We start from the raw sequence: 27,700 nt of genomic DNA, 5'->3' as shown, positions 1-27,700 counted from the left end.
TTGTTTGAGTGGGCCCAGTATATAAGCAGCTTGGAAAGCTCTGACAGCCACTCCCTCGAAGTCAGTGCTCAAGCACTCACTGAAAAGAACAAGTTTGTATTTAACAGAATCCTACAGATGACATACAATCTTCCAGGCACATATATGACACAAAAAAAGGTTGCAATTTGTAATCTACAGTATGATTATGTACAAACTACAGCAGCTTTTTCAGTTTACACACACGTGAGATTTCGCAAAAATTTCCCTTGCACAAAGTTTCTTTTGCATCCTGACTTCATGTTCCACTATCAAAAGAGTTTGGCCTTTAATTCAGATCCCCACTTTGTTATTTTTTATATATGCTTGACATCTACATGTCCATGTTGGAAATGCTCAATTTAATACACTTTTTCCATTTATATGTAATGCTTGTGTATTAGATCAAGGAAGAAGTTTAGGATTTTTTGCAAGCTTAGGCTGAAATTCTGCATGATGATCTAAGAATATGCTTACAGAAGAGATATGGCTGCCTGTTTCCCCATTTAATGCCATACTAGCTGCACAAGTTGCCATCCTTACAATTGAGATGGTGTGATGCTGCAGGATTCCCCTTTGCAGTTTTGGATAATCGTTTTGTTTTGGATAAACGTTTCTTGAGGCCAGCCAGCAAGATTACATGCTGAGAAATCCTATGCACCCCTCTATCATAAATAAATGTTTCAGTTCTGTTACTTTCTTTCCACATTATGCAGAGTACAGGGAGTCTATAATTTGGCTCAAAGGAAAGTTAACAATTCCCTGTCTGACAGCGCTGAAAAGTGTTTCATAACAGCCCAGCCCTAGGAACTCTGAACGTACATTTGCAGTAAATAAGATGATTTAACAATGGAAATTAATGCAACCCAAGGTCTACTCTGATCATGAAATGGCCCTGTGGTGTTTACTGGTCTCTGGAGCACACCAGGGTTCCTGAACGCTTACTCAGTTCTGTTCTGCACATCTTTAAAGAACAAGTAACAAGACTTGCAAGCTGAACAATCTGAAATGCTTTTTCAAGTTTAAGAATGTTTGTGGGGATGAGCATTTCACAGCTATTTTGCAAGACCCTTTAAAAGGACAGTAGTTCTGGAATCTAGTTCAATTAACAGAGCAATTGAGCCATTTAAAGCTAACAAATTAGTACCATGCTTTTCTATTGTTTAACTACAATAGAAAGGTGAAGCATGCTTACCAGGTGGAGAGAAGTGTCTCTTGTTCTCTATTCCTTTCCTAATAACTCCTAAAACTGTATTTGCCTTATTTTATTACTTATTTTAAATTTCCCCTCTTATAGCCACTACTTGAGAACAAAGCTGTTCAAAAAACTATCATAGGCCCAGGATCTTGCTCCTAAATGGTAATGGTCAGCTCAAAGCACAACTCTCTCTATGAAGCTGACTTTTCCTCGGCTCATATATTCACCACCTTACATTTACTTATATGCAAATTAGCTGTTCATCGCTCCCAGAGCTAAGTAAACACAAATACATACAGAGTTGATTTGGGACCCGCCCTGGAGCACTGCATTTTGAAGGTCATACAACAGCTTGAGGTAAAACATACAGAACTCCTTCAAGACAGATGGTATTCCTGAATATCTTGGCCAAGAGAGGCAGACAAATGTTGCACGGTAACTGCTTTCCTAGATGCTGAACTGTTTCTTTGGCTTCTGTTCACACAAATGGAAGGTTTTCATATAGGCTTAATACATGTGATGTCCAAGGCCTTGGCACTTGAACAGCTGTAAGTAGAACAAAGGAGCACATGTGATCCTGGGATCCATCCAGCAACAGAATATTAATCTGAAGGGAAACACTGCAAGTTGTTTTGCTAACAAAAGCCTAGGGTAGCAGGAATTGAGAGCATCATTACCAATTAGCAGATAATAAGAATATCGTAATGCTCAGAGGCATTTATGAATACAAAGTAAGTATTAAGGGCATCAGCAAAGGAGCTTAGTGACAATCACAGAATGAGAGATGTGCAGATGAGCAGTTAAAACAGTGCAAGCAAGCTGCTGGTAAATGAAGAGTCCACCTCTCAGCGCACAGTGCAAGTTGCCAAAATGAACTGATAACTGAAAACCTGCTTCTTCATGACAGCCAGCTGCCATCTCTGATTGCAAGAAGGAAAATACAGAATAATAGAAAAAGAACATTTTCAGACCACTGAAAAGTACTATCACACTCAGCTATAAAAAGAAACCAATGGGCACTCAGAAGTGCTTCAGAAGTAATTAACAGACGTGCTTGTTCTGAAGCAGAGGAAGCTGCTATCCAACATTTAAGTTAGTTAAGGATAGGTATGGTGGGTTTTGAATCAGCTGTTTGAAACGTGGTGCATTTATTGCTGAGGTATAAGGACATTTCTAAAGATGAAATTGTGCTTTGGGGCCTTTCTGTTAGAACTTCAGGGGTAGAAAGGAAAAGGATGTTTGCAAGTGCATTGGGGCAGTCAGATTTGTGATCAAAGGAGAGAAGAACCTGGCATCAGGAGAGAAGAAACTGTCAGTTCTCACTTTGCACACTGGCTTAAAGAGGGACTTTAAGCAAAGGGATGCTCTTGATTGATTTCTGTCTCCAGAAAACAGAGAATCCCAGATTCTAACGCCACAAAAATTGTTTTCCTCAGAAGCTGGCAAGCACCTCCATCAGTACACTAGTAGATTGCGCTAAGTCACACATCCTTCCTGGGCACTGACAGAGTATACCTGCAGTATCGAAAAGCAAAAGCCTGGGGTACTATGGGTCACTATATTTTTGCCAAGCCTTCACTACAGTAAAAGTATGACATATATAGCCAAGTCTGAAACTCTGTAGCTTACCCAAATCAAGTATGGGGCAATCAAAATGTGCACTGATTGTCTCTCAAACTTTAGGGAAGGGCAGATGCAAGTTAGAGATGAGCCTAACAGGAAAAAATAACTTATCAAAAAAGACATCATTAGACAGGCTTTGTATTAGAAGCCAAGAGAAAATTCCTGGCCCACACACAAAGGCTGAGGAAGTCTGGTATAGTGTGAGGAAGCAGCATCAGCTAGAATAAGTCTGCCTTTGGAGTCACAGCAGAACATTATTGCTTGAAACTACATTTGGGGAATAAAGGTAAGGATGATCGAAAGTCCAAAACAAGTTCATTATACCCCCCAACCTCCCACAGAGCAGTAATAAAGGAAGGGTCAGTTATTATTTGCTGATGAGACAACGTGGAAGAACAGGCATAGGCTTCTTCATGCTTCTTCCATCAGAATCATGGAAGGAAAAAAAAAAGAAAAAAAAAAAGAGAAAAAAAGCCTTCCACCATATTCAGAAAACAGAAGTTGCCTCACTAATGAAGTCCAGTTTTTCTGCAAGGTAGTGAGAATGTACTGTTTAATGAAAACCTCCTTGAATGTCCTTTCCCATTTCTGCGTGACTCAGGTGCACAGTACAAATGGATAGTCTGATCAGCTCTGAAAAAAGATGTGCAGCTAGCTGCATCAAACTATGACTAGATCAGGAAAGTGACAATCTCTCTACCATTGAAACACAGAGCGGACAAAGCAGTCTAATTCTAGGAATGTTTACGTTTATTAATCAAACACATCAGGTAGTTCTGCCAAAGATAGGCAAGCCCATGGAATACTTGAAGCATTTGACTCATTACTGGGGAATCTTAATTTTGCCCTTGACAAGTTGCCTGACAAGTTGAAGCAGCTTCATTAGAAGCTTATCAAGGACAAAAGCTCAAAACACAGTTAAATGCTAAAGACTTCATCTTCCTCCAGAATGAGGCATCTCTCCTAAAAAGCATTTTTAAACACACTTCCCATTGCTTTTTGAAGGACAGGGGAAGGCTAAAAGCAAGAAATAGCTTCCCCAGGGCTGAAAAAATTAATCAAAGGGAAAATAGACAAAGAAAAGCAGGAAAGCATAGATGAGAGTCAGATTACCTATACTTGCTTGTTGTTTTGTGATTTTTATATTTTAGACAATCTGCATGGCAGAAACAAGGGCTTGAATAAGAGAGAAGTTTATCCATTCATTTGATGCAAAAAAATAATTTATTACTCTTTTAGTCAGAACCCATGCTGTTCATTCACTGTATAGCTTAAGCACACTTTGCACAACAAATAATGCACTGTGATTTTGTGAAGCTGCTTGAAAGACTTCTAGGAGTATTTAAAAAGAGTTAGATAATCCAGTAGTGACCATTGTACATGTCTATTACGGATCCACTGAACCCTCAGAGAAGAACCAGAAGGCTAGCTACCATTAAGCAGGCACAGCTAGACCAACAGTAACCCATTAACTGTGCAAATTATCACAGCCCACTGAACGAACAGTACACAAGCTATTTGGTTCAGTCCTCTGCAGCTGGTCACAGTCTCTATTAACATTAGTTTTAGCTACATAGTTGCCACATGAAAAGCCAAACATAATGTTTTGTTTCAGTTAACCTCTACCTTAACTAGACATTCCCTAACCTGAAAAAAGACACAAGTTCAGTTTCCAAAATGTGTTTCTTGAGTCATGAATTATGTATTATTGCTCAAGTATTGTCTCTTTTCACCTGTAAAATCCCAAATAGCCTCAGAAACAGCTTTGTGCTAATACCTAGCAACTGCAAATTCATTTTTTTAGTACTCAGCCCTTGTTAAATGCACAGCTTGTTGTTTCATAATAAAAGGAAAAAAGAATCTAGGTATATATCCTTTATTCGAAAGAGTATTTCAGCATAGTGCCCCCTAATTTAAGCAGAAGGATGCTGTGAAAGGTTGCTCTGGTAACAAGCCTAAGCTACATAATATTGCCAGAGGGTCAAAAAGCAGCACCATTATTACTGGTGAAAGCTAAGGATGAGACCTATTAATAATTTCTTTAGTACCCATCATACCACAGTAGATGAGCTAGACACCACAAGACTACATCTATGTCTTTCAGTTCCACCAACTTCTAATCATACCAGTATATTTTTAAGGGCATTTTAAGGATCCCAGTGTGGCCAGTTTGAGGATGTTTGAGAGCTGAGGTTGTTCACTCACATGGAAACATGCTTTGTCACCTCATATGTCAGACAGAATTCTAGCAGGCAAAACAAGGAAGCACCTGAAGTATGCCAGGTACAGGATGAACCTACAGGTTATTGCCTTTCAAAATTAATACAGACTTACTTGAGAAACCTGTTTGACAAAAATCCCTTCTTTTTTTAACTTGTATTGTAGGTAACCATTTTCTCTTATCTGCACAGAAGTCTTGATCCAATGCAATAACATCTTCCTAAAGAGGTTAACAGATTTAACTGGCTTATTAATGTAGCTAAGAGAAATGAGGGTGCTACTTTTGGCTCACATCCAAACACATTTTTCACTTCAATAATCATCTGGTTTTATTGCAGGAGATCATTGCTGCAGACCGTATGTAAACACAGCAAAAAGGGTCCCTGTCCAACACAGAGAAAACTTCCCTTTATCATGCCACTGATTCTTCTGCAGTGTTAAACAAGTGGAAGAAAAAGCAGTTGATGTGTAAAGCACATTTTATCCTTCCCCCATATTACTACTGTCCTAACAAGCAGAATATACTGTAAACATTTCAGTGTGATTCACTCAGATATAGGTTCAGATTAAATATATGCTACAAACAATAATTAGAATTCTAGTGTGCTATCATGTTCTGCAGGTTTTAATACTGTTACTTAGGAAGGTCAGCATAATATGAAGGTCTTGATCCAGCTCCAATTGTCTAGATAAAGTAAGCACTAGCCAGATACTTAATAAAGAACTATATCTGAACACGGAAGTATAGCAGCTTCCTAGAGCTTCAAGCAGCTTTTGAAGTATTTTAACATTAAAATTTTAATTAAAAAAACAACCATAAAATTTACCATTAAAAAAAGAAAAAAGGTTTTAAAAGTTCTAAATAATCTTAAGAAACTTCAAGAGCATTATTGGACAGTTACTAAAGTGAAACAGAAGAATCTGGAAGACAAATATATTTCCTGCGGTTTCACCCCATATCTCCAACCCCTCTGGATAAGCCAGGTTATAAACATAAGACTTCATAAGTATTTTAGCAGTGTCTCCCACTGTTTTGGTGTATGGGACTGCAATCAGTTGTTAACAATCCCAGATGTTATGCACCAAGATCTAATCACCTTGTGTTCTTTCTGCTATGAAGTAATGTCACTCCGCTCTTCCCTGGAGCATGCTGTCATTTCTCCATGCTGTCATCATCTGCAGAACATGACCCTGGTATTTAGCCTGCAATACAGAAGCCTTCTGTTAGCCAGTAAATATTCATGAACACAGTAGCTCATTGGTACAGGAAGACAACAAAAGCCATTGATAAAGTAGGCTCTAGAAGAAAGAAACTTTATTAAGTATTTGGAGATCCACTGACAAAGGGAAAGACTGCAGATACTCTGCTGTGAAGTACTTCTGTCATGTCACTACTGTGTTTCAGGGCATCAGAGGATCCATCTAAGACTTAATTCCTTAGGAAACCTTGCTTCATTAGTTCTGGTACTCATTACTCCCTTATTCTCCTCATATTACATTTCCAACAAGGCCAAACATATGCCATAGAGGGGCAGACTTAGCAAAACATGCTGCAATTTCCATCTCACCCAAAGCACACAGCCACAGAGAGTACCAAGACAGGACCAAACAACCCATGAAAGGCCCTCCTAGTTTCATGGGGAATACAAGAAAATCTCCTTCCTGAGTCCAGCTCTACTCAGCCACCTGTGTCACCACTGACATACTGCCTGGGAGACATGCTTAATTTGGTAAGTCACACCAACTGCCCAGTGCTGCAGAAAGGTCAGTGAACACACAGAAGTTTTGCAGCAGCTGTTGTGTTTGTTGTTTTTGGGGGGGACTGAGAAAAACATTTCCCTTCTAAAAGATCATTCCAGTTAAGGTGTGAAATATATGTAAGCTTAAGTCTTTATAACTTCTATTTATACATTTTAGCATAACAGGTATAGTGATAGAGTGCTTTAAAACAAGGTATGAAATCCTGCAGGTCTTCTCCAGCAGACAAAACAACTAGATAAACCAGATATAGTAATTATAACCACTGATTAAATGAGGTTTCGTTCACTGGAAAATTATCCCTTTTCTAGGAAGGTAATTACACACTATTCATTTGAAATCATGCAGGGAATTATTGACAAAAGTGTTGACTTAGACTAGTAAGGCTGTAAACCTTAAGATGAAATGAATTCCAAGCTTCAATTTTCCTCCATTGCTTTTCTGCTACTTATACAACAATTCTCCTTAGGGGAAGGATATCACCTGCATATTTGCAAATTTTTGTATTTATTAAAATGACGAAATACAAATGAGAAACACTAAATACTGAAGTTGAAAAGCATACATTTTGCTGAGAATAAGGTGAAGGGAGCAGAGGGAAGTCACCTGCTCTGCATCTGCTACAGTACCCCAAAATGGAGGGCTTAAATACGTAAAGAAATGTTCACCTTCCATTACCACTAGTATTCTTGAAAATGCCCGAAGTCAAGTGGAACAAGCCTTATAAAAACATTAGGAAAGGCGCTCAGGGTCCCCAGGTCGTAACCACTGAGGCTTGCTAGGAGTGTGCTAGAAGTAGAAAGCGAGATAAAAGCAACACCCTCAGCCTTCTTGAGCTTGAAAAGCAAGGTCCTGCTCCTATAGGCCTTAGAGTCTTACAGAAAGGAAGCTGACATAAATACTTCACTTTAATAGAATAAAAGGATATTTACTGTAGCTTACAGAAAATAAAAGTAATTCTTCATTCTCTTCAAAGGCTTCCAGGAAAATAATAATAATCTTTTAAAAATCCAAAAAATTTAACCAAGAGTGCTTTAGTTGTAACACATACCCTTAACTATGCCAGGCTGAGGAGTTTTTGTTCAAGAGGAGAAAGACTTGTTCAATGAAGTTATTCCTTGGTATGCATCCTGCAGATCCCCTAAACATTAGCTGCACAGCAATATTTACATGGCAAGGAACTTGGCCTACCTCAGCCAGGATCTCCACTTAGGGACAGCTTGGACTCGCACCTCCAAAGTACAGGTGCCCCAGTCTTTGCCTTCAGCCCCTCTCCCCAATCTACCATTTCCCCTCAACAAAAGGAACAAAGCCCAAAGAAACAGTCTGCTAAAATTCACACCAAAACAACTCAAGCAGCTCCTACCACTCAACTCAAGCAGCTCCTACCACTTACCTTTGGTCAAGGACCAGCCTCTCCCTGCACCCTTCCCACCCAGCCACCCCCTACACACTACTCTGCCGTGTTCCTCAGCCCTGACAAGGCCCCACCTCAGCCCTCATTCCTCTTTCCCGGCTGCAGCTGTGGGGCTACCACAGCTGCAGTCAACAGCTCACCTCATGTTAACCCTCACTTTGGATGGTGACCTCAAAAACCACTGTTTTCAGGAAAATTTTACCTCAGGTCAAACTGTGGGGCTTACCCAGCCTAACTGGAGAGCAAGCACTGAGGGGCGCACCTCTAACCCAGCCGGCACACACAGTGAGCCTCCCTCAGGTAATCATCGGGCTAGGAATATTTCTAACCAAAGAGCATCTGCATATTAAAAAAAAAAAAATCCTCTATGCATTGTTTTTCTTGGGTTTTCCTGTAAAAGGGAAGCTACTAGAAAAATCTTTCTCCTCAGGTCAGCCTTTGTTACTCCTCTCAGTGGCATGTTTCCTTGCAGCCAGTTTTTCGCCTGCAGTTATTTTCGATAGCTTTAATGTTCCTCACCCTCCAAATGCTAGGAAATATTACTTCCAGCCTTCCATGTAACATAATTAGCATTACTATTGCAGCCTCTGTATTGTTTGAGATTTTTACAGGCGCTGTCTCCATTGCCTATAGTGTTATTTGCTTGAGCCAAAACCAGGCAACCCTTGTTTTCCAGGCAGGAGGGTTGTTTTTTGGCATCCTTTTTCATATTGTCATAATTTGCCCACCTGGCAGTGGTCAGCGTTGCCTGTGTGATGTTGCCTTCACTACTGACAAGAGGGGAGGCAAACTCGTATCACAGACTTGCTCGATCGCTGCGACCATTTGATGTGTCATCTTGCCTTTTTCAGACGGTGCAGACGGTGCTTCTCGTGGTGGCTGTGTTCCTGCTCTCCTGGCTGCCACACCACATCATCACGATGTGGGCAGAGTTCGGGCAGTTTCCCCTGAACAACATCTCCTTCACCTTCCGCATCATCTCTCACTGCTTGGCCTACGGGAACTCTTGCATCAACCCCATCATTTACGCTTTCCTCTCAGAAAACTTCCGCAAGGCCTGCCGGCAAGTCTTCACCTGCAGGTTCTTCCTGTGGCCGGATACCACCGAGAAACTGGTCAGGATACGCATGGAGAACTTCTCTACCACGCACTCAACCACTAAAATGTAAATTGGACTCACAAATGCCTTTCTAGAGAAGGGGAAAGGGTGCTGTCTGGGGAGAACAGGTATACAAGTCCATTTTAGGGAGTTGCAGCCTGCAGCAATGTGGACTTTGTCAGATTACTAAGGTGGTAGGAGGCATTCTTCCACCTGGCTGTTAGGACACTTGACATAGCTTCTCCTAGGCTGCAAGGCACTGGGCTCTGTGCAACAGAAATATCTGAATGTCCTTGTGGTGCCCATAAGATAGAACTCGTATCCAGTTGCAGTTATGCCCATAAAGTCTAAAATAAGTTACACAGAAGGTAGCATATGGACAGACAAGAACAGTTAATTATGTCTGTAGAGAGTCATTAGGAATGTGAACGATGAGCGATATGACATTTAGAGAGCACTGAAAAGCAGTTTGGGAGAAGTCAAACTAAAAAGTCTTTGAATATGTCTTTGTTTCTTAAACAAGTTGGACCATATGCAAGCTACATACATTTTTAGCTCATTAGCTGCAATAGGGTCTCTAAATCTCCTTGAAGGCTTTGCTATAGTATTTATGTATTGGGTAGTAAAACCTTTCATGTGAGACGTGTCATGTGGATGTCTGCATTTGGTGGCTCTGTATCAGTTTGAACGCCTGTGTGCTCAACATAATTACTGCTGTTAATCACTGCCTCCAGTAACTGTCTGTGAGCAACAGTAGGAAAGTGGTATTTCTCAATATATGCTTAAAAGAACTGTGGTTTTGTTGGAAAGTAATATTTACAAAAGGCTTTATTGGTAAATATGGTGTTCTCTGAGTATATTTATCCAAAGCTTTTTATTGGTCACTTTAGTATATAAATGCTAAAATTTTTCTGGGTGGTTTTTGGTGGAGTTTTTTTGGGGATAAACTGGTTTGATCAACAGCATCCAAGCAACAATCAGTTTAGAGCATTTGTACTTAGTTCAAGGTTATTGTTTGTAAATATATAAAGTGCATATTACTTCAAAATTAAGAAGCATATGGCTGAAAGAACTTCATTGTTTCACTCTGTTGTCTAATTTGATAGCAGTGTCCTGCAATCCAGATTAACCTGTCATAGGATTCACTGTAACAATTCCAGATTCATAGACTACGTTACTGTTTTTTTAAAAGTGAGTTACAGAAGTTAAACCACAAATTATACATCTAAAAACCACAACAAAAATATCCAAGTAAAACGTTGTATTCAATGAGAAGACAAATACTTGAAGCTGGACATGTGAGATCCCAAGCAGCAACTTAAATCCCTCAGAAACTTGAAAAGGCAACTCTGTATATTGAACTGGGAAGCACAGTCACCATCACCAGCTGCCTCAGAGAAGAAAGACACTCTGAAGCATGTATTAACTGGGTATTTATGCTAACGCAAGTGAAGCACTACAGCTTTGAAAAAATTCAGATTCAAATTATGTGACACTTGAGATGGAGTCAGCCTGAAATTGCTTAGGCAAAAGCAGGCAAGCTAATATTAGAATTTCTTATCTGGAATGTTTGGAATACAATTTACCTCATTTAAATTAATATGTGTGTCTACAGTTAAGTGAAGCTATTTCTCAGCAGTTCAGACTACCTGGTATAATGCAAGATACATATTAAGAAATGGAAACAGGATCTCCTGTAAATTAGCCTACTAGACTGTCCCCAGGTTTCTGTTTAAGGATTTACCCTATTCTTATGTGTCCACAACAGAAGCCGACCTGTATAAACTGCCTGATTTGCAGTGAAATGAACCACAGATGAGAATCAAATAGTCCATGCAATGAATGGGTGGAAAATACAAAGGCTTTCAGCCTCTGAGCGGATCACTTTTCCACTGTATTTTTAAAATTTGAAAGCTTTCTGTTGTATGACATGATTTTACTGCAGCTTGTAACTTCCCCTAGGAGCCCCTTAACTGCAGTATGAACTGACCACATGTGTACAATATCTAGGATAAGGTTATACAGCCTTAGACTTAAGTGATTACCTGGGCAAGTTTTCTGTTTGTTTAGTTTTTACTCACAGTATACCAAGAATAAGATTATCTCCAGTACCTTATTTCCTCTGAAACCAATGATTTAGATACTATGCTGTGATCTTTTCATTTAACAGCTTACTCTTTCTACAGACCCAGTTTTAGCACAGGCTAAAGCAGATAGCATGGGAAAAACAACCACTAAAAGAAAAGGCTGTGATAAATCACTGCAACAGAAATCAGAGCTAAAGCGCTATTTTTGTGTGATTATTTACCATGGATACAAACTAGCAGCTAGGTAGGAAATAACCTCAGCCTCACTCTAGTCCTTTGAGTTAAAAGGAGAAAAAGAACAATAGCACTATATTCAAAAGAAATCTTGTACTCACTGTTACCAGTGAGTCATCAGCATCCAGAGTCAACATGCTTCTTTCCTTTAACAGGAGACTTTTTTTGTGTGTTGGGGTTTTTCGTTTTTACAATCAGTTCAGAGACTGGACATGTCACTACAGCAAGCAGAAAAAATGAGCATACACTTAAGGCTTCCTTTTTTTTTTATTTAATAGAACATGAAGCAGCAAGATACCCTTTCTCAGTGAAAGGTAAACATAAAATTATAAATTAAAGCTTGAAGGTTTTTTAAGGCCTTATTGTGCCTTCTTGTTCCCCCAAACCTTAGCGATAACTGGTGTAGAATTCTCTGAATGAACTGCTACATTACAAGAAAATCAAATATAATTTGTCTTTCAGTCTTTAATTGGCCAACGGTATAGCAAAATTAGGAAAAATGTTTTCTTTTATTTTTCCCCTGCCAACAGCAGTGATTTTTAAGTTTTAATAATGAATTTTTAGCTGCTGGTGGTGGGAAGCAATGAAATACAACAGAGCTGCCCATCACACAGGCACACTTTCATTCTGCTTTGAATTTAAAAGCCTCAACAAAATTAAACAAAATCAACTGATGAGATCACTCTTCAGTCTTCTCCAAAGGCATTTTGTTAATTACTAGCTTCCTTTTGGAAAGCCATGAGTTGTGATGCCTATGGAAATGACAACTGCAGCTTCCAGAACAGTGCACAAAGTTAACCCGATCAAGTGGTTCTGAAACTCAACTCTTTATTCTTCCAGTCTAGCTTACACAGAGAAGCTCCTCTGCTCTGCCTTAAGTGACTTCAAGCTTGGCCCACAAGGCCATTAGACCGAAGTCCCTTTGACTATTATATCACCACTTGGGAAACTGCATCAAGCTCCTTTAACCTGGAGGCTTATTAACAGAGGAGTCCATGCCTGGGAGACCTCTCCTTTTCCGGGCTGCAGTCTCTATTTTCCGCACCAGGTCCACATCCCACCGATGGGTGACAAAACTAACCACGGTTCCCGGAGCCTTGCTTCCCACCCGTCCAACTCGTCCCACGCGGTGCAAGTAATCCTGCAGGGTGTTTGGGAAGTCATAGTTGACCACTAGCTGCACACTGCTGGTGTCCAGCCCCCGTGAGGCAAGGTCAGTGCATACAAGGACAGACACATCGCCCTTCTGGAAGGAGGTGAAAATGCCAGCTCTAGCAGCTGCTAACATCTGTCCCTGCAACCTCAGGTGCTTGATTTTGTGGTCATCCAGGACATAGCCCAGCCAGTTGACGGTGCTGGCACTGTTGCAGAAGATAAGAATAGCCCCACCAGATGCTGGGTGGTCTTTGAGTAGCTGCAGCAGTTCAGGCAACTTGTCCTGGCCTTTGAGGCGGACAAACTTCTGCAGGACGTGGGATGGCAGGCGGTGCAGGCTCTGGGTGGCGAGGGTGACAAACTGGCCCACATCGGTGTACTTCCCCAGAGTCTGGCTCAGCCCCGTGGGGAAGGTGGCTCCAACCACCACCACCTGCGTCCTCACCTCCCCGGGGCCGGCCAGCCCGGGAGCGCCGGCAGCCAGAGGCGCGTGTGCCAGGATCTCCTCCAGCGGCTCCACGAAGGTGTCGTCCATCATCAGGGCGTCCACCTCATCCAGCACCATCCAGCGCAGCCGCCCCAGGGCCAGGAAGCGCATCCGCAGCGCCCGCCACAGCGCCCCGGGGGTGCCCAGCAGCACGGCTACCCCCGGCGGCGGCGCCCGCAGCTGCCTCCGCAGCCCGCCCGCCGCGCCGCCGCCCGTCAGCCCGCGCACCTGCAGCCCCGCCGGCCGGCACAGCGCCGCCGTCACCGCGCCCACCTGCGCCGCCAGCTCCCGCGACGGCAGCACCACCAGCCCGCGGGGCGACGCCAGCCCCTCCGCCGGCGCCTCCGTCGGCCCCTCGGGGTGGCAGAGCAGCCTGTTCAGCAGGGGCAGCAGGTAGGCCAGCGTCTTGCCGCTGCCGGTCTCGGCGGCGCAGAGGGCGCTGCGGCCGCGGCGCAGCGCGGGGATGGCGAGGCGCTGCACGGCCGTGGGGCGGCACACGGAGAGGCCCTCCAGGCCGGCCAGCAGCGCCGGCACCAGCCCCATCTCGGCGAAGGACGGGCCCTCCCGCTCCGCGTCAGCCGGCGGCGCCTGCAGGGCGGGAGCCGCCTCCTGCGAGGGCTCCAGCTGGAAGTAGTCCCCATAAGCCTTCCTGTGCTTCCAGCCCGCCGACACGAGCGGCGGCCGCTCCCAGCGCCCCACCGTCTGCCAGCGGGGCTGGCTCAGCTCCGGCCGCCGGCTCCGCAGCAGCAGCTTCCCGGGCCGCGCCGGCACCGCCTCCCCCTTCCCGCGCCGCCGCCGCTGCTCGCCCCGCTGCAGGCGCAGCCGCAGGGCCCAGGGGACGCGCACCACGCTGCCGGGGGGCTGCCCGCCCGCCGCTGCCGCCCGGGTAGCCGCCGCTCGTCGCGGCAGCGCGACCGCCGCCCCGCCGCGGCTCAGCGCCATGGCGGCCCCTCACGTGGTGGCGGCGGCGCTGCCCGATGACGCCGTGAGGAGACGCTTCCCTCCGGTTTCCCCCGCCCCCCGGAGCCGCGGCTGCGCCACGCTGGGAGGGTGAGTGCCGCGGGCGGGGGGGCGCTCGGCTGGTACCTCAGGGAGCGACGCGCCCTTCGCCTTTTCAGCTGCCGGCTGGGGGCTGAGCCCCGCGGGAGCCGCCGTGGCCCTGAGGGGCTCTGGCGGAGGCGGCCCCGGCGCCCCTCGCTCGCGGGCAGGAGCCGGGGCGGCGGGAGCTCCCCTACGGGCCGCCCCGGCGCCTCAGAGCGCCGCCGGGCTCCCGCAGGGGCCGGGTGAGCAGCCGCGGGGCCGCCGGGCCGCTCGGGGAGCCTGTCAGGTGGGACAGGACCGCGCGCTGCCCCTGCCCGCTTCCCGCCAAAGGGAAGCCCGGGGCGTTCGGCGGCGGGAAGTTCTATTCCGTGGCTGTTCCCCCTGATTTCTCTCTTTCACGTAGTACCGCGACGGGAATGACGGTGAACGCACCTCTGTGCTTTATGGGAAAGAAGATCCTGGCTCCAATGGTGCGGGTGGGAACGTTACCCATGCGTCTTCTTGCTCTGGACTACGGTGCCGATATCGTGTACTGTGAGGTACGAAGGATGAGCAGATGAGGCAGTCTTACCTGATAACATTGTTAAGAAAAGTACAAATAGGCTTTGTTTATTGTAGGATTTTTTCTTCTTACACATAGTTTTCATCAGAAAAATGGGGAAAGAAGAATCGCCGTGGCTTAAGGCATTTCCCTTTGAGCAGTCTTCGAGTTATGACAAACCCTTATTTGAAGACTTTTCAATAATTTCAATTAATTTGGACAAAACAACAAAAAGTTATGGCAAACTCATTTTAAGACTGTTCAATGATTTCCATTCACCATAATGATTTCCTCACATTCTACTGTGTTTTTTCTGGGGGGGGATGGGTGATTGTGGTTTGGGTTTTTTTCTGTTTTTGAGTAGTCTCACAATTTTGAGGGAAGTCTTAGACTGACCAGCCGTCTCGCCTGGTTAGTTCTGCTGTGCTAAGCCAGAGCATCCATATGTACCCCTCACAGCGCTGCTGTCCTTGCTTAACAACTTTTTGTAAAGCTGGGTGAAGCTGAGACATTTGCCACAGATATTATTGGTAGGACTAGGTACTTTGTCTTCACTGTCATTGTTGCAGTGCATCAGTATTCCCATTTTCCCCTTCAGTGCTATTATTAGCTCTTCTCAAATGTAGGCATGGGTACAAGTTAAATGACTCAGCTGAGATTTAAAAAAAAAAAAAAAAAAGCACAAACCACCAAACAAAACCCGCAACAGTAGAGTTAAACATAACATAAACGTGGCTTAAATACTGGCTTTCCTGGCAAAGTGTTTGATCTGTGCCAGTAGAACAGACTGAAACAAACTGTCAGAATCTGTTGTTCATGATGTTCTCCAGGAATTCACAGCAGCTCTCTTGTAGTTAATTCATTGCCCTTTTTGGAGGGGAAGGAAAGATTTGTTCTCAGACAGATAATATGCTGTTTGTCTTACCACTTGTCTCTAGTTTCTAGAATTACAAATGATACTTAATTAGTTGGATCAACTCCATGTGAAAAATAGTTATTGCTGGGTGATTCAGAAGAAATCTCAAAATTCAGTAGAATAGTTACTGCTGGATGTCATAAAATTGGGAGTAATAAGGTGTTTTTCTTCTTTGAGAAATAATAATTAACAGTTTCCCAGTTGATGAATTATGACCTCACTGCTGTACATGGGATTAAGTGAGACTATACATTTTTTCATTCTCTGGGAGGCTAACTGTAGATCATGTATAGAGAAACCAAAAGCATAGTTTCAGAATCTAGACATCTTAAACACTAAAAGTGAGTCAGGCTTCAGACACCATTTGTACTTTTCCAGTGTCTTACACTTCTTAGTAGCAACAAAAAACCTTGTTACTGAGCAGCTACTGGATTTCACTAATCAGATTTGACAGGGCCATTGTATAGGAAGTGAGCAGAAGATAGTAATGTAGAAATTGTTGTGTTGTCCTTTTTTAGAAAAAACAACCCAAACCACAACAGGACACAAACATAAAAGTATTGCTTTGCTTACTGGTGAAGTCATAGAGTATAAGAAGCTATTTAATCCAGTGCTGTAAACTGTATAGCTAAAGCAGTTTCTCCTTCACATGCTTTTTGCCACAATTCCAGAGAACAATGCCTCAAAAGAGGAGACCCTCAAACTTCCTTAACAAGTTGCAGTATGTAACAAAACTTGTAGGATGTAAGTTATTCCTGTAGCCAAAACCCTGTTGTAGTTTTCCTAATGTCAGCTCAAAAAAAAAAAAAAAAAAATTGTCTCTTCTTTTTTCCATATTGCTGTTGAGACACAGGAGAGTTAAGATGCCATTGACATGGGGTAGTGTTTGCAGTTAGTTATCTGTCTTAATAAATTTTGTCAGAAAAACTATGCTTTGTGTGTTTTCTTAAGAACTGACAAGACAGTATAAAATACTTTTAGGCAATTACACTGCAGTTGTTTGGCAACAGAACAGCATGGATAACTGCATTTTGTAATTTTATTTCTGTACATTAAAACTTGTTTTTCCAATTTATCCTTTTGTTTTCTAATCCTTTCCCCCCAACCCCCTCAATTTTGGAACTCAGAGGTGTTTCAGAACTTAAAGTGAACGTTACCTGATGAGAAGCATTAGTTAAAAGCTTAAATTAAAAGCACTGCTCTTAAGACCTATGGTATAATGCAAACAAATTGCAATTAGTCTAATTTATTGCTCATTTAGCCCGTACGTGTACATCAGCAGGTCTTAAACCTTGTCTTATTTGCTAAAAGAAAGATTCTCTAGTAGACTAAACAACTTCAAGTACCTAACATTTGTGGTGGGCTGACCCTGGCTGGACACCAGGTGCCCGTTGGCACTGACCTTGGTGTCTGCAGAGTTGTTTCACATATTCTCTCTCCAGCTGCAATTGCTGTTGCGCAGTAACTTTTCCCCCTTAAATACGTTATCCCAGAGGCACTACCGCTGTCGCTGATGGGCTGCCTTGGCCAGCAGCGGGTCTGTCTTGGAGCCAGCAAGCATTGGCTCTGTTGGACATAGGGGAAGCTTCTAGCAGCTTCTCACAGAAGCCACTCCTTAGCCCCCTTGCTACTACTACCTTGCCACAAAAACCTAGTACAACACTACAGTGTAGTGGGCTTTTTTCCCGGTTTATGTAACAGTTGGATTAGCAGCTGCATATTTCAGCATATAAGTTATTAATTAAAGGCAGTCAGTTTGTCTTAAAGCTCACCTATAATCAAGTTGATGAGATACATATGAAAAAAGGACTCAAATTCCTTAATAAAGTGAATGCATACATCTGTAGTTAAGCTTGTATATGTAGGTAGAAGTCCTGGTTCCTTCTAAAGAAAAGTCACTAGTTCTAGAGCAAATGGTGACTGAATGGTAGGTTCTCCAGTAAAGGTTAACGCAAAGCTTTATTTTGTTTTTTAACAAATGTGGAGAACTGTTGAAACTCAAGAGTAAGGTTAAAAAATTTTAAAGCATAATACTGCTGTTCTGTTCACCTATGTGCTTAGCCAGTATAGATGTACATTGATTCTGTGGTTATAGTGTTGTTATCGTCCCCTTCCACTCCAAGTGGTTTGTTTCTAGCTTGCTAGATAGGTATTTGAACAAAATGGTTCTTCTAGAACCATGCAAACATGTCATGTTCATGTGTACTATCCATATTTTGAAACTTCAGTTGAGTGTGTTACATAGTTTTCTTGGTTTTGTTTGCGGGTTTTTTTTTCTGTATTTGGTGTCCTGTGAGAGTTATTTAATAAAATGGGCAACTGTTTAGAGCTGGGTGGTTTAAACACTTCAACTCACTGAGATATTTTATTCTTTCTTCTCAGGAGCTGATTGACATAAAGATGCTGCAGTGTAAGAGGGTTATAAATGGCAAGTATGGCATTTCTTTTGTTAATATCTGTAAACATTCTTTCTAGTTAAGAGAAAAAGTAATTATTTTTCTGAAGTAATTTTATAGTGATTACAATGAGGTATCAGTACATCTCATCTCTCTAAATTGTGTCTAGGGACTTAAAATAAGCTTTTGAACCACTACCTTACACCTGTCTGCCGCTATACAGTTTCAAACTTTCAGTTTCCCTTTTAAAGGAATTTCAATAGTCCAGTTAATATCCCTTGGGAAAACTATAAATGTTTTTGGAGGATAGGGCTAATTTAATAGTAATTGACAGTTTGCTATTCTTTTTAGGGCCCTATAATAAGGTTTTTCTCCACCATTGACTTAATTTATTACAAGGATTCAATGAGGTTTTTGGTAAACTCTGACAGCAATCAGGTCACTGGGTGTGCAGGCCCTCTAAAGTGAAAGACTGCATAATTTTAGCTCCTGGAATGATGTCTTCCTCTTTTTAGGAAGAAAAATGGGATCAGTGTGGAAAGCCATTACTCATGTTTCACATGGTGCTTCCTGGTAGCAGGTGAAAGAAACTAGTAGTTAGAATAAACAGGACATTAAAGTTCCAGTGCATTGTTTAAAATCTGAAACAGTTTAATGTGGGTTAACAAGACAAATAATAAAATTTTGTTAAGAGGTAACCCTCAATTCTGTATCTACGTACTGACTTCAGCCTCTCTACTGCCTTGGTATGCTAGTATACTACAAAATAAACAGAAAACTTGGTTTGGGGTTTTTGTTGTTTGAGGTTTTTTTTCAGAGATTTTTCACGTGTATGTGCTAATGGAAAACACAATTTTCTGAGAAAAGCTACTAATATTGGTCACAAAGCATTTTAATTTTTCAAGAAAAGTTTGATAGTGTCCAGGAACCAAATTAATTTGAACTGCAGTAGAGAGTTTTCAATCATGAGTCTTTGTAGGTGTTAGCTGTCTGTAACATTGTAACTTACGTGCCTTTTAGTCTACTGCAGTAAAGAAGCAAGACGTACAAGATCTTGCTGTTTATTGTTCTTTTATTAACTTGACATGCATGGCCTGGATTTGGCCTAATGTGATTTTCACAGACAAGTTCTTAAAAAGATGTCTTTGAGACCTCACCAGCTGAGTGGCATGAGAAGCAGTTGTTCATAGTGTTTCTGTTGGGAAACAGAAGTCCACTACAAATCTGCTTTCCCCTCCTACCCCTTCCCCAGAATAGCACCATTATGTTCATTCTGCCTGATTCATCATTAGACTTGTTCTGGTGCTGATGCTTGTCCAAGAGACAGGCTGGGGGGATGTTAGGGAGTACTATGGGAGGGAAAGAGCAACACCAAGAAACGTACTTCAAGGACATGTAGGAGGTAGGGTGCCATTAGTTCTGCTGTTCACAGAAGACTTCTGTGATAGCATTTCATTTGGATACAAGTTACATAGTCATATTACTTTGTGATTACATTTGTATATAATTTTTTCTGTTTTATCTGTTTCTCGTTTCATGTAGAAGTACTTGAAACGGTAGACTTCGTCGCACCTAATGAAAGAGTTGTTTTCAGAACTTGTGAAAGGGAGAGGCACCATGTTGTCTTTCAAATGGTAAGAAACCCACCTCAGCTACTCTTCTAATAGCAACATAGTTACACAAGGTAGCGCTAGTAACATTAATCTAAGTCTGAAGCCACTCTCCATTGCAGACTATCAATTTCTTGATGCTTCAGGTGGAGGTAAAGTTTCATGCCAAATATGTTGCAGAATTCATAAGCTGTTGGTACACATGTGGTCAAGATATGATACATTATAAGCTCTCTGTACAGCTCTTTTCAGAAGAGGTAATTAAGATGAATTCCTTGCTCTCTAACAGTAGCTTGTTTCTGTAATAGTTGTCTTTGATATATTTCTGAACATATAGGTACCAAAAATAAATTATGCTGTTATTTGATCACATGCTTAAGTCTTGCATTGTCCAGTAAACAGTCTCACTGGAAAGACTGAAATAAATAGCATTGTTTAGTGTAGATAAGAGAGGATTAATGTGTGCATTAACATTGCACAAATGGGTTAAAGGCTGCTGGAGATAAAAAGACAGCAATTTGCTCTTCAAGACCACTGTGTAGGACAAGAGATGATGGGGGCTGGAGGGAGGGAGGGAGAAGTGTGGACTGTGTTAGATATTGAAAAAGACCTTTTTCAAAGGTAATGATCGTCCGGAATAGGTCGCTTGTAGAGGCTGTAGAATTGTTATTAGTGGAGCTTCTTAAGACCATAATAAATTAATATCTAATAGTGATGGGCTAAGAACATTGGATACTGCTGTAGGTTAAGAGGGTGGACAGACTTCTCTGGATCCCTTTTTGCATCACCTTCTGTCATTCAGTGGCTGGCTTTAGTACATGCTTTGGATAAATGTTTTAGCTGTCTGTTGTGCTGTGAATGGGTCTCTGTCACTTTACACTAAATGCTTAGAGCAAATGTAGTTATACACATGTGCAAATAAGCACATTTTTTAATTAATTTGGTTATATTTTATAATTATAAATCCTCTTGTTTTACCAACAGGGTTCAGCAGATGCTGAAAGAGCACTGGCTGTAGCTAAGCTTGTGTAAGTTCTCGTCTCACCCTCTTCCCACCATGGGTTTGTTTAGAGGTTTTTTTGTACAGAGGAATTATTGTAGAAGACATTTTCTTATGATTGAGAGGATCAAGGTAGGTCTTGATAGGACTAAGAAAAGTTCTGTAGGAGCTGCACAGTAAAGTAGCATATCAAAAGACCAGTGGTGTAATGGTTTAACTGCAATTTCTATTTAAAATAATTCTTGTTTGAAGCAGCAGCTACATAAGTTCTATACTGGGATTGATAGCTTTTTGCTAGTGCAGTAATTGTGTCCTGCATCTCTCCAATATGAAATTTCCCTGGGTATTGCACAGCTGCAAGTAAGACCAGTATGTCTGAAAATGTCTCCTACTGTTTGTGGTTTGAAGCCCCCAGTAAAGTGTGCAAACCAGGAAAGTCTCTCTCAAACCTTATTAAAAGGCGTTTTTAAGCCTCCATTTTAAGTAGATAGCAAGTCCTATTGAAACTTCTTTAGTGACGGTGAATTTAGTGATTGATATATTTATGTATACTAAATCCTATATAAACGTATTTAAGATGAGTATTTGCAGCTTCTGCAAGACACTGATCATTGAAGCCTGTGGACAGACTCATCTTCAGTCTGCTATTAAAATAAATATGTAAATTATGTAAGAAAGAAGTTAGAAATTCAGAAGTTCCAATAAAAACTTCATCTTAAATTCTCATTTAAGCCTTAATGATGATGAAACAAGTTCCCTGGAAAGATGTCCATTTCCTGATTCTTGTTCTAATATGCTGAGAAATATTTTAATTGTTTATTGTCTTTTAGAGAGACCGATGTAGCTGGTATTGATATCAACATGGGATGCCCAAAAGAATATTCTACTAAGGCAAGTGGATTTTGATTACTCCTATTTAAGATTTTTGTTTCTTAGAGGTGTGGAATGCATGTTCTTGTTTTCTGGGTTGAACAAAAGCAGTAAAATTTTCATGCAGATAAACGTGAGTTTATTTTCTTGCAATAAACAAAAGAGTCTTGAAGGTGTCATGGCCCTAATACAGTAAAATAACATGGTCTATTAGAAATCTGTGTTGTATGTTACATTTAAAAGTAAATCCTGTAAGGCAGGATAAAATAAAATGGTTTGTTTGTGGTTGGGTTGTTTTTTTTAGTGTTTTCCTGAGTTCATTAATTTGTTGGATGAATGAAATATGTTCTTCTTGGCCTTAAGAAAAACAAGACTCACAGTTTGTCATCCAAGCAAGTAAACATTCGCAACTTAGCAATGCTGAGTTCAATTATTGGTCAGTTTTATTTGGATCAGTTAAAACTTGGTGATATTGTAGTTAAGCACATGCAATTCTAAACTAGTCCTCTGTCATTTGTGGCTAAAACAAAGTAGTCAAACTGGTTGTTAGCACTGTTAAGCCAGTTGGTGTACAGACAAAAGATCAATGAATTAGGCCATGGAGCTCCATTTTGATGTCATGTTCATGCAGAATAGAAAAGACAAATTTAGCACTTACTGTCAAAGAAAAAGAACTTTAACTTAGAAGACTTTAAAATTCATTCCGGAGAAGTCGTCTGGCTGTTGCATTTAAATTTTCTATCCTCTGATCTTTGTAGTATTGGCATTTTTAGCATTTGGAGTAAGTTCTCTGTCATGTGAAGCTGTAATGCTTCATTCTTCAGTTGGAAAAAAAGCAATATATCCACATAGGCAGTACTTTTACTTTCTAATTCTGTGTTACCTATCTTTACATCTGGAAGCTCTTTACTGAACTTTTACTGAAGCAAGAGCATGAATGTAAATGGTAACTGGAAATCTGCCCTAATTCCTATTGTCAGCCTAAGATTTTATAGAGCTTACGTATTTTCTTTCGTGAAACCAAGTTGCCTGTGGACCAAGTAAAGCTACTTTTTCCCCCCCTGTCCCCTTTCACAGTAGAAAAAAATAGAATTCTGTGGTAGTTTATTGTACCTGGAGCATAAAAACATGGCTGATAGAAACGCATTAAAGTGATATTGTTAAAATGGAATAGTAAAGGCCAAAGCTGACACTGCCAAATATGCCTCTACCTTGCATGGTGCGGTGATGCTGTACAGACTTTACTCCACATAAGTATATCATCCTCCTTTCGCAGTTTTTCAGCCAAGAGAAAAGGATGCTCTGTCTAAATGGATGTATTTTCCATTAATGACATATCTTTTGTTAAAACTACTTGAAAAGGGTTTGTTTCAGATCACGTTGCCTTAAAGAAATACAAGGACAAATAATGTCATGGAGTTTTGGAACAGAAGAACCAAAGGGTCCTAGTGATTGTACATAGTGTATATCAAGAGAGGCTGATGTTTTCCCATCACAAAGATTGGTTTTCCCTTGGAGCATGTGAGGTGTGTAAGAACGTTGGATACCTTTCAGGTATCTAGTATCTTCACTGTAGCGGTTCATAGTTTTTCAGCCTGGATCTGACAATGGTCATTGTTGAAAGTACCAGGTGATGGTGCAAGAAAGGCATAGGATGGATCAATTTGTAGGGGGATTTTCTGTTTCACTACTTCTTAGTCTTGTAGGTTGGCTTGCACTCTGAAGAATAATTGCTTAAATTCTTCTAATACTAAACATATGGTATGTTTAATTACATGACCAAAACCCATCTAACTTGTCATTAATTTTACTCACATACATTTCTAAGGTCTGTTTTAATCCCATTAACTTTTTTGTTTCAATGATAAGTTATGAAAATGACAAGGTAAGTGAGGTATGGTGCAAATAATATTTCACATTCTTTTAAACTCAAATTTTAATTTCCCCTGTTCTGGAGTCTTTTTATTTATGTACTTAGATTCTGTTGTTTCTGAACTTCCTCTGTTTTTCTGCCAGGTGGCTTGAGATAAAGTGGTATTACCAAGGAACTGTAGTAATGCTGAGTACATGTCATTAAATTCATAATGGTCTGGTGATATTTCCAGTAGTGTTTTCTTTAGCCTTAATTACTTTCTTCTGTATTATAACTAATTACATGGAAGACTATTCTATCTTTTCACAGAATAATAATTAAGAACAAAACACCAAAAAATCCACCCTGTATAAGGATGAAAGATCAAAAATTTCAGTGCTGGCGAATGGTTATTCTGCAGCAGTAGTTTTGGATCAAAAAAGTTCATAGAATTTTGAACTTATTTCTTGTGTCTGCCTGTTGGCCTCTAGATCTATGTATGCAGATGAAATAGGGCAGAAAGAACAGCTGAAATGCTAAATTAACAATTTTTTTTTGTTTTTTGTTTTTTGTAATTTGTGTTCAATACAGCCATTTAATTTGTCTTGGCCTGTTTTTCTAAATATACTGTGTAGACGGAAACTACTGACATCAAGACCTCTCAAATGGGGTGTGTAATGTTAAAACAATGAACCTGTTCAGCTATCACTTAATGAATAGAAACCAGATAATTACAATTGCTAAAAATGGCTTTTTGAAATCCTGTCTGCTCCATAAAGTGATGGGAGCAAGTTGGTGCCTTGAATTACTGCTTAATTATTCTGATATGGTTCTAGGAAATGTTTCACCAAAGTGTTCAGTAGTGCTCCTGCTTTTAGATATTGCTGTTTTCTCTTTTTTCATTAACATAACATCGTCCTTTTGCTGTGGTCTGCTATTAGGCTCTGCTGGTTTTGGCTAGGATAGAGTTAATTTTCTGGATAGCAGCGAGTATGGGGCTGTGTTTTGAATTTGTGTGGAAAACAGTGTTCATAATTCAGAGATGTTTTTGTTATCACTGAGCAGTGCTTACACTGAGTCAAGGCCTTTTCTGACTCACCCCCTTAGTGAGTAGGCTGGGGAGCACAAGAAGTTGGGAGGGGACACAGCTGGGTCAGCTGAGCCCAGCTGACCCAAGGGATATTCCATACCATAGGATATCATGCTCAGTATGTAAAGCTGGGGGGAAAGCTGGTCAGGGGCTGCTGTTTGGAAACTGGCTGGGCATCATTCGGCAGGTGGTGACCAAGCATCACTTGTTTTGTGTATTCTAATTCTGTTATTATTTTATTTTCCCTTCCTTTTCTGTCCTATTAAACTGTCTTTATCTCAACCCATGTATTTTACTTCCCCCTCCCCCATATCACTGCGGGGGGGCCAGGACTGATCGAGGGCTGTGTGGTGTTTTAACTGCCTGCCAGGTTAAACCATGACCTAGACAAAATAATGGAGTTGAAAAATGTGCTTGCCTAGTGTGTAATGTTTCTGTGTATTTTCCCAGGGAGGTATGGGAGCAGCACTGCTATCTGATCCTGACAAAATAGAGTCTGTAAGTATCACCTTGTGTGTTTTGAACTGCCTTGGGAAATACATGTACTGTGCTCTACTGGAAGCAGGAATGAATGCATAGAAGACAAATTTGGAAAAGCTAGAGTGGAATAACCACTTCTGAATACTGACATTAAGGTTATGGATAAATAATCCTGATTAGTTCTCCTTGTCATTGTCTGGGCTATAAAATTGTCGCCTTCTTCCTTTTCAGTTTAAAAACTTTCACAGTGTGGTGCTGTATTTCCAGTGGGAGGAGTTTTATGCACATATGTATGTAAATCTGTATAAAACCCTATGTGATCCAGTATGAAAAAGATTTATATGTATGTATATATCTATGTCCTTATGTATTCTTTAATATATATCCTTAAAACCCTGTATGAGCCTATATAAAAAAGATACGTATACATCTATCTCTACATAATATAGATAGATAATACGTTTTGTTTGGTTGGTTTTGTCCTAAGGACTTCTCAGCTTCCTGAGATTAAATGGAGTCCAGACGTTGCTCTGGCTTTCCAGGAGCATTGTTAGCATATAGTTCTTTTATTTTCTTTCTGTTTAAAGACCTGATTCTTCATAGCTCACATGAGTTGACTGTGAAATTTGTCTTATTTTCCCTTAGCTTCTAGTTCCTCACTGTATCCTCCTTCAGCATTTTTGAGGGCAGTTCTAGTTACAGTTGACCTCAGTAATAACTGAGTCACGGTACACAGTGGCAAATGTTTCAAGGTAGTTATTCTTTATTTCTTGTACTGTCAAAAATATGCAGACCTGGACAAAACAAGAATACCAAAAGCATTGCTTTGTCTTTTTCCATGTGGCTTTTTGGTGTGTTTTGTTTTAAGGGTTGTTTGATGTAGGTCAGTCCTTTGAAGACACCAGACTCTTTTCACTCATCTGCATGACATTTTCTGAATGATAGTCTTTTTCTGATCCCTGCAGCTCATGCCTTTTTCTTCTGTCTAAAGTGGGTGTTGAGTCAATTTTTCTTCTGTAAGTCCTTCCTCTTATTGTAATAACACCATTCAGCTTTGTAGGCTATTAGGACTTAGACAGTTTCAACAAGCTGTTCTGTTGCTTAGTAACTATTCTTTGTAAGCTCAGACATGAAAACAGGTTGTTCTTTGTCATTTATTTCATTCTCCGAGGACACGCCATTAGAAGAGCATGTCATCAAAGTTATAACCATGATGGAGTGTTAGTCTTTTGCTAAATGTAAGAATCTTTTGCTGTCAAGAGCCACGTTGGTAGCTGAGATGTATAAACTGACCATTCAGGAACTGGAAACATTATTAAGTGTGTCAAAGCAAGAGTTTAAATGAAATAGACTGGACCTATTACTCTCTCTTTCGTTAGGTGACGGGAAAAGCAAAAGTACAAGTGATCCAGTCTTGATCACAAAACATTTTTGTAGAAGTTTGGTATCAGTCTCAATTTTTTGAAAGAGAAACAGAATCAAATAAATGTTACTATCCTGCAGAAAGTCAGCTAATAATACAGGCAACAGAACTGGAACCAGAACCCAATTTTTTGAGGCCTGTATGATGTTCCATGAATTAAGTAAGGGGGGTAATAGCATGCAGAATTAAATTGTAATTTATGAAGCATGAGGTGATGAAGGCTGAAAGAAAAAAAAATCAGGAGTGGGAATTGAGAGGAAAATATTTAGCAGGCTAGAAGTAAATCTGGCAAAAGTATTTCTCATAGGAATGAGACCCAGTTTTAAATATGACTGCTTACAGTTTCTTTTCCCCTCTACAGCCGTTACATTTTGTTTTGATCTTCAGAAGAGCAAGAAACCTGATATTCAAAAATTTGGAATTGCCCTTTTCAATGTAAGGTGTTAATAGGCAGCAAAATCTTAAGCATGAAAATTACTCTTAGCCAACTGTGAAGGGATAACTAAACTCATAGCCTGCAAAAGACGTCAAATTGCAGCTCCAAATCAAGCTTTCCATACAATTAAAAGGTGTAGGGTTTGGTTCTCGCATTGGAATCCTTAATGAGGCTGACACTGAAGACTTAGAAGATTTGCTGATGATGCTGTTGTAAGAAAAATATAGTGATGATGTTTGGAAAATGATGTCATTTTACTTTGATTTATATGCAAAAAGTAATAGAAATTAAAAATAGTAGAGAGAGGGGTTTTAGATCATTGTCTTGGATCTTACTGTTTCATTTGAGTGAATACCACTGAGAAAAGATTTAAGTAGACAGTGCAAGGTGATGTGAATTACTTGGTAGTTGTTCTGAGTATAAGAACTTGTGAATGCTAGCTATAACAGCTCATTTCTGTATTGGGAACCTAGTAAGTGCAGTAACATTAACCAAAATTCAAGTTTCATAGTATATGCAGTTCTGAAAGAAATAATTTACCTGCAGTTCCATCCATTTTATACAAGGGAAGTGTATTCAGAATAACATGCATGATAATATATCAAAAACCAGTTGAAAACCACAATTTTTTCTAATAACAGTCAGGATCAGCTGGTTTCCACTCATATTTTAGAGTGCGATTTATGTAGATATTTGTATAGATTTCTGGTACCACATATTGTGTACTCATAAGTGATTTAAACATGTAT

General features: G+C 40.8%; 3 protein-coding genes across 7 annotated transcripts in view; 2 read left to right on the top strand and 1 right to left on the bottom strand.

Annotated features, from left to right (window-relative positions):
• The window catches only part of LOC102055162 (galanin receptor type 1-like), a 31,325-nt gene extending 20,650 nt beyond the window's left edge, over positions 1-10,675 (top strand). For all 3 annotated transcript variants that reach the window (XM_055726957.1, XM_055726958.1, XM_055726960.1), the window contains one exon: positions 9,086-10,675. In XM_055726957.1, the coding sequence (XP_055582932.1) occupies positions 9,086-9,403 (318 nt within the window). In that variant the 3' untranslated portion in view covers positions 9,404-10,675. The remainder of the gene's footprint in view (positions 1-9,085) is intronic.
• Positions 10,676-11,902: 1,227 nt separating this feature from the next.
• Positions 11,903-14,349, bottom strand: DDX28 (DEAD-box helicase 28; the record flags this gene model as incomplete). The annotated part of the gene is given in 3 exon segments (XM_005444647.4): positions 11,903-14,244; positions 14,247-14,297; positions 14,299-14,349. Coding segments are annotated over 3 exon segments (1,728 nt in total), but the record flags the coding sequence as incomplete, so codon positions are not given.
• The window catches only part of DUS2 (dihydrouridine synthase 2), a 31,082-nt gene continuing 17,623 nt past the window's right edge, over positions 14,242-27,700 (top strand). For 2 of the 3 annotated variants that reach the window (XM_055726835.1, XM_055726834.1), the window contains exons 1-6: positions 14,359-14,876; positions 18,177-18,222; positions 19,733-19,824; positions 20,785-20,828; positions 21,631-21,691; positions 25,063-25,110. In XM_055726835.1, the coding sequence (XP_055582810.1) occupies positions 14,754-14,876; positions 18,177-18,222; positions 19,733-19,824; positions 20,785-20,828; positions 21,631-21,691; positions 25,063-25,110 (414 nt within the window). In that variant the 5' untranslated portion in view covers positions 14,359-14,753. The other variant, XM_055726833.1, reaches the window with a different exon arrangement.

Source organism: Falco cherrug, chromosome 14, assembly GCF_023634085.1.
Source record: "Falco cherrug isolate bFalChe1 chromosome 14, bFalChe1.pri, whole genome shotgun sequence".
Lineage (NCBI taxonomy): Eukaryota > Metazoa > Chordata > Aves > Falconiformes > Falconidae > Falco > Falco cherrug.
The sequence above is the reverse complement of the archived record's forward strand: the minus strand, read 5'-3'. Positions and strand labels throughout refer to the sequence as shown.